This window comes from Panicum virgatum, chromosome 8K, assembly GCF_016808335.1.
Source record: "Panicum virgatum strain AP13 chromosome 8K, P.virgatum_v5, whole genome shotgun sequence".
Taxonomy (NCBI): domain Eukaryota; kingdom Viridiplantae; phylum Streptophyta; class Magnoliopsida; order Poales; family Poaceae; genus Panicum; species Panicum virgatum.
In genome coordinates this window covers 27,217,464-27,224,633 of record NC_053143.1, presented here as the reverse complement: position 1 = coordinate 27,224,633, position 7,170 = coordinate 27,217,464, and the positions used below count along the sequence as shown (strand labels likewise).

The 7,170-nt window shown below is 43.3% G+C and overlaps 2 protein-coding genes across 2 annotated transcripts; both read right to left on the bottom strand.

Moving 5' to 3' along the window:
- Window positions 1-253: 253 nt before the first annotated feature.
- LOC120644317 lies at window positions 254-3,182 on the bottom strand. Its single transcript, XM_039920925.1, has 2 exons — window positions 1,112-3,182; window positions 254-739 (listed from the first exon to the last, which is right to left on the bottom strand). The coding sequence occupies exons 1-2, from the start codon at window positions 1,191-1,193 to the stop codon at window positions 333-335; spliced, it is 489 nt and encodes a 162-aa protein (XP_039776859.1). The 5' UTR covers window positions 1,194-3,182; the 3' UTR covers window positions 254-332.
- A 133-nt stretch (window positions 3,183-3,315) lies between these two features.
- LOC120644316 (GDT1-like protein 3) lies at window positions 3,316-7,170 on the bottom strand. Its single transcript, XM_039920924.1, has 9 exons — window positions 6,831-7,170; window positions 6,679-6,732; window positions 6,435-6,560; window positions 6,175-6,273; window positions 5,671-5,743; window positions 4,958-5,043; window positions 4,375-4,458; window positions 4,007-4,066; window positions 3,316-3,832 (listed from the first exon to the last, which is right to left on the bottom strand). Exons 1-9 carry the CDS (start codon window positions 6,897-6,899, stop codon window positions 3,644-3,646), a joined length of 840 nt encoding a protein of 279 aa, XP_039776858.1. The 5' UTR covers window positions 6,900-7,170; the 3' UTR covers window positions 3,316-3,643.

Here is a 7,170-nt window from a genome sequence, read left to right as displayed (position 1 = left end):
GTTTTGTATATGATCGCGGCACTGCTCTATGTACCGTTCCTCTGACACCGATGAACATATGGTCTCTTGCTGCTCATTTGTCCGTGGTGTACGTCAACATTCAGAGGATTAGGTATCTGGTGCCAATTGTCAGAAGACTGCACTTGTCTCCTTGTTGCTTTTTGTTGGATGATAATATTTTGCCAAAATGGACATAACCTTTAAGACCAAAACAGGACAAACCAGCATCCGCCCCCCCCCCCCCCCCCCCCCCCAAAAAAAATCATGAACAAAACCAAGAAGAAAACAAGGGCATGACCACAAGCACCACGTGCGTCCTAATTTGTATAAACCTAATCCTGGAAGGCTCTATCTAACACCCCATCGCGATCTGTGCTCGGAGCAGAAGCGAGCGAGGCCATGGCGAGCTCGAACTGCTCAAGGGTGGTTAGGTTGGAGAGGGGGAGCAGGTCCCTGGCCCCCTCCAACCCCCTGAGGCTGGACAAGTTGGTGGACCCATCCAGGCCGATGTGCGCCACGTGCTGCACGTCCGTGGGGAACCCAATCTCGATGCCTGCATCTATGTCATCCTCATTCTCATCGTCGTCCTCCTTGTATATCTCGAAGATGTGGGATAGGCTCTTGAAGCTCTTGATGAGCTTCCTGATCCCTGCCAGGAAGTCTCGCTCCCGCCGCGCCGCCTGCCGCCTTTGCTCCTCCTGATCGGCGTCCGCTGGATCCCCAATTCCCACTTGCTCACCTGTCAAGAAGTTAATGGGTGAAGCCAATATATAGCATTAGAAAGATACAAAGATTTATTAACTATTACATATGTAGTAAACATTCCTTGCTTTATGCTTACCCGCCTGTCAAATATCCAGTGTATCCAGTGTTACAAAAAAAGTTTGCAACTCAAAGTTTTGTCCACAAGGAGATATGATCTTTTTCTTAATCATATACTCCCTCCAGTCATGAAACCATGATGTTAAGATAAGATTATTAGTGCAAATTAGACTAATCATCTTGTCCTAAAAGTATGTTTTCAAGGCTGGAGAAAGTAAGAATTAAGACGATACGATGCCGGATTCATGACCCACAGTTCTATACATGTGCAAGAAGAGCATGGACTTACTTGGAACTGCTGGAGCATGATGGCTTGTTGCAGCTTGTGTTCCCGGCTCCTTGGGCTGCTGATGCTCACTGACCGGCGTCATGCTTGCAGCTGATGGCGAGGCAGGGAGCAAGTGTTGTGACTGTTGTGCAGTAGTGCCTGAGTTTGGTCGCTCACAGTGTTATGTAGTGTGTGCGAGAGGATGCGAAAGGGAGAGAGGTGTGGAGTGCAAGGGAAGGCAGTCAAAGAATGGAGGTGGTTATGGTGGTTATACGGACGGATGGATGGAGGTAGCTGCGGCCATCAGTTGAGTTCGTTGGTTATCACGGCCGGGCTGCACTGCCCTTGCCGTCCCCGCAAGTTTCTCTGCTCGGCGCCGAGTACGGGTGAGCACCTGTAGCGTTGAGCTGTGTGATCTCTGGTTCACTGTTCACATCACAAAATTTTAACCAAACATTGTGCTAGCACATAAGGCCCTTGAAGGGCTTGGAATTCATTTTGGTCTCCGCACAATTTCAGAACCAAAAACTTGTCGAAAAGGATGTCGAAGGTAAGATGTACAACTAGATTGCCACTGCAAAAATCTGGGGTCAAATCCACTTTCCCAAGGATGCATCACATTCACATATCAGAATTCGCGCACACCATTAATGTTTGTGTCCCCATATGAGCCACTGACCTTCAAAAGACTAAATCTGCCTTCAACTGTTAGGAGGAGCATATGATTTTGTTTTCAAGAAAAATAATCACAAATTAGCAGTCAATTGCCTTAGCAGTTAAGCTAAGCTTTTAGACACCACATAGCTCATCAAGATATGGCATGATCGGTCATATTCATTGCCTGTAATTTACTTATCGATAAGAATGGGAACAGATGTTTGACTATGAAGATACATTGAGTGGCATCTTTATATTTGCAGAACCCAATGAAATGTTTTAATCAAGCATCTTTTGGTTAATTTTCGTTATTGGAAGTGGTTTCTGACTTGGTATCTATAGAGTCTACACTTCGTTTACACCCGATGCAAGTAACGAAAGCAAATTTTGTCCTTGCAAAACGGAAGCGGGGCAAAAGACTCGATGACAACATGAGCAAATGCAAACCGAGACAAAGTTGGCATTCACTCAACATCTGCTTATGTGCCACCCGTACAGAGCGTCCTCAGATGCCAATAACATCACCTAGGCAAAATCATACCAGGTCCATATAACCAAACCGGCATGCTTGATCAAGATTTCCAGTACAAAATCCAACTTGGATGCCTTAACCTCACGATAAGCTACTACTCCAAAATCTCCAGCCTGCCTTTGGTACCGCAGAAATGACATCTAAAGTTTTGGCCAACGAGGCACCATACCAAATTACTTGAGTCCATGATTTTATCACCTTCCAGTTTCCAAGAAACAAAGCTAAGAAAATAAAAGAGTAAAATACCATCGGTCCTCGAACTTGTCACACTATATCATCCCGGTCCCCAAACTCATAAAATGCAGATTTGGCTCCCTAAACTTAGGTTCGGTTGTCATCCCGGTCCCCGAACTCGCAAATTGCATATTTGGCTCCCTAAACTTAGATTCGGATGCCATCCCAGTCCCTAAATAAAAAGTTGCATACGTGACCCTCTAAATTTAACTTTGGATGCATATCATCTCGGTGCATGATTTAATTTAATCATCAATATATAAAAATTAACAATACATGTTGAATTTATTAGATTTCCCATGAGAAAATTTTCATAACAATCCCTTCAAACAAATTATTTCAAACTATCACCATGTTGGCCACGTCAACCCACTGTGATTGTGTGAAAGTGCTGATTACTAGCAAGTATCAAAGCAACTAGCAATACTCTGTAGATGATGAGGTCGAGCAAAACTCTCACCCATACACACAACAGGAGGGAGATATTGTAAGGAAGGAGCTCAAAGACTCTACTGCGAACAATGGCGAGAGGCATGCCTATAGGAAGAAGGAAGGTGTACATGTCATATATTCCGAAATTTAAATGTGCAATTTACATGTTCAGGGACTATGATGACACCCGAAACTAAGTTTAGGAAGCCAAATATGCAATTTGCGAGTTCAGGGACCCGAATGACACCCGAAGCTGAGTTTAGGGAGCAAAATCTGCATTTTACGAGTTCAGGGACAGGGATGACAGAACGTGACAAGTTTGAGGACCGTTGGCATACTTTAGTCAAAATAAAATGCAATGCTTGAGACGGACAAAGGAACATAGAGCAGCTTTTTCTTGAAGAACTTGGAACATATAGTATAAATTGTATTTTAGATACAACCAACAAAAAATCAGCCATGCTCATTGCAGCAGCTTCTAGGTATGGACTGAGGCAGCATGGCAGAGTGCATTGTCATTCTGTAAGGACTGTACATGAATTGGTACCTGTGACTCAAGCGAAGCTAGAATAATTTGAGTTACTTCATCATCATTCAAACGGCGTCCAGCAAGGGAGGTTACACTATGTTTCATTCAGCAGGGCAACAAACAATTCAAGGTTACCATCAAGGTGGAAGGAGTTGACAGTACCTTTCCATCACAACGGAGGGTAGAAGTAGGATGAAACAGAAAACCCCAAGAAGAGAACGCCTCCAATTGTCGCTACTGTTCGTTGCGAAATCTTTGATGCCAACATGCTCCCTCCTATCACTGCGAGAGATGTGCACACTGTGTGCCCTAATGATGCTCCAACTGCAACTCCAATAGCATTCTTGTGGGTTGCAAGCTGCATGGTGATAACATGGGAAGCGACAGATAGCAAGATAGACTTTTTAGCTTAATAACACAAAACTTTCTAAATATTACAATCTTCAATGGAATATGAAATGCATGGAATAGCATCAACAAAATAGAAGTTTAGATACATCAACGAATTTCTGCAAGTTGAGCAGTATCCTACCGCGATTGTTGCTATTTGGCTTCGATCGCCCCATTCGGCTAAAAAGGTTAAGATGAAAGCCTGCAACCAGAACAAAACGTTAGATTCAAAGGAGTCTCTAATGAATTGCATATTACAGGGTCGCAATAGTAAATTAACAAAAAAAAACACACAACAGAAACATTGCCACTGTATAATAATAATCAGTTTGCTAAAAGAGGACTACAAACCACATGTGTACCACTTAACACAGAAAAGATCTCAAAAGGCAAAAAAAATGTTGCAAATAAAAGGTGTTAAATGCAAAAACACTTCGTCTAACACATACATACATCCTGATGCAGATGTAAGACAAGCATTTGACATGCTTTCATAATGTAACAACTTACCTCCAAAAAGATTGGTGTACAAAATCTTGCAAACAACCTACGAACGGATGATTTTCCTTGACCTGACTCAAGCTTCTCTTCCACCTGCTCACACATGCATGTACGTCATTAGTTCATAAATAAAAATACATCAAAAGAGGTGTAGCCACTTAAAGCATGTCTTTTAGTTTAAGAGGAGGCATAAGGATATACTTTTCCGATCATGCAATTTAATGGACCTGTTTTATTACCCTGTTTTTCATCAATAACTTCCAATAGTTCAGTTCATGCGCCCACATCTCATCTCAGTATTCATACTTCTGACAGTTTTTTATGGACTGCATGTATCATGCTCTTTCTATAGCTTAAGGACTGACAGTAAAGAAACTGTTCCAGCCTGTCCTAACACTTGTACTGGTACTTTCTAATGATCTAGTGCACTCTTATATTTGAATTGTCACATGATATTGATATAGGATGACAAAAATGTACAAAACAAGTAAAAGAGAAAGAAGGCAGCAGACTTGCATAGGATACAACAAAAGATGCAGCAATGAGCTGCACTATGCATACGCAAAGGTCACATTGGGAAAAGAGAACATACTTCTTCAATTTCCTTCTTCTGAGATCCCTTTGGGTCAGACTTCCAAGCAATATACAACAACCGTAGTCCAAAGAACAAGTACAAAACTGGCAGGCAAATAAAAGAGAGATAATGAACAACATTATCAGTATGCTAAATTATTTCATATGCATTTCATAGCCACAAGGGGAGAAACCAGCCCGTCATGATGTTATGGTAGTAGAATCAGCCCTAAGACTGGGCCCATCAGCACAGTAAGATGGCAACAAGAGGCGCCTGACCCTGTGCCTATGCCTAGATATGTGCATTGCATTACTCAAATTGCAATGTTTCAGGCGAAATTAATGATGGTTGAGTTAATTGTTGACATCTATGAGTATTGTGCGTTGATACCTTTTAGTTCAGATAAACATATCACCCTTAAAAAAAGTTCAGATAAACAGATCAGCATCTTGGAACAGGTGGACAGGTGTGCAGGGCAAGGTTAGCCTGGTATATGTCCTAAACTGAGTTGTCCAGGTTCTCACAATAATAGAGGATATTTACATGGTGACAAAATCAGTAATATATAGTATCTTATTGTATATACTTTTGTTTTATTAGATTTGCTTTATAGAAAGAAAAAAAGACTACTGCAAAATCTCGATCTCGAGCATGATAACTGCAGATTTGTGATTAGCATGGTTATCCTGCTGAAACAAACACCTCAAAACTCAAGACATAAAGATGAGTACCTGTAGCAGCGCTATTTGTGTGCTTCCTTGATATCAAGTTTGGCACTATTCTACCGAGTCCAGTTGACAATACCTTCAAGGGAGAAAAGAAAATATATTAGCAGCATAGAGAACCCTTTGTTGCATTGGTTTAGACTAATGAAAACTAAGCACCTGGCATACAGTAAATTGAACTCGAGTACAAAAACAACAGGTAAATGGACCATAAAAACATAATGAAACTGTACAAACATGGACTATGCACACCACAAACTGGAAAAAATAAGCATCATATGAATTGATATCTGAACCTAAACATTGTAATTTAACAAAGAACATACCACAAGATACCACAAGATACCACAAGTATATGTTATGTAACTACATACATACAATATAGGCAGCATTGGAAATTTATCCCTTTTCATTTATTGCTAAGTTGTCCAAGAGTCTTTCCAGTTGAATCTGTTACGTAAAATATAAGCCATCTGAATAATTAAAGACAAGGATCGAGGAATGGCTCACTGTCATCACGTAAAGTGCAGAGAGTGCACCAGACAGAACAATCGACTTGGGGTGTCGCATCGCCATCAGCGCAGCAATGATAAAGGTTTCATCTCCAATCTACATCACCACAGAAGAAAAATGGGTACACATTGTTAACCTTGAGCCCTGGCATCACCAGCAACAGCACAGCCAAACTGTCAATGCAGGACGGCAGCTGCACTGAGACCATTTGCCGACAGGCAACCGGAAACCTCCTAGCTCAGACCACTAAGCAATACCTCGCTGACTAGGATCATGGAGAGGCTGGCGAAGAGCGCGTCGAACAGCCCCGGGCCGACCTCGTCGAGCGCCACCCCATGGTCGCCCTCCGCCACCGCGTCCTTCTTCAGGCCGTGCAAGAACCCCTACCAAACCGCAGCGGCAGCAAGCATCAGCCACCAAAAAGAATGACGAATTTGGCACCTAAATGGCATCTCCAATCGGAAAGAGTTCGCGCGAAGAGAAGTAATCTGTATTCCTCACCCCGGCGCGACGTCCCAGCGAGATCCCCGACGCGTCGTCCTCGGCGGCCGCCACCTGCACGATACGCGGAAAGAGATTTTCTGAACAAGCCTGGTCCCAAAGAACAAAACCTTCGTTCCAAGATTCGAGCTTTGCTCGGGGCAGGCCCTTACCACGGACGCGGCGAGCGCGAGGGCGACGACAGCGAGGAGGAGCAGGGGAGCTCTAGGGTTCGGATCCATCCCGGGGCTGGATCTCGCGAACCCTTGGTCCTGGAAACGCTCTCAGATTTGGGAGGCGACGAGACGGGATGGCAGAATCCTCCCTCGAATTGCTCGTCGCTCCTCCTATTTCTTCAGATAAACGCCGTGGGAGGGGGATTGACGAATGGCAGTGGCAGATTTGGTCGATTGCTGAGGGAGGACCAAAAGGTACCAAAAAGTTTTTGCTCGACCGATTTTCAGTTTTTTCGCGTGCTGACTGCTCCGAGTGTGTTTTAGGAATTCTTTTTAA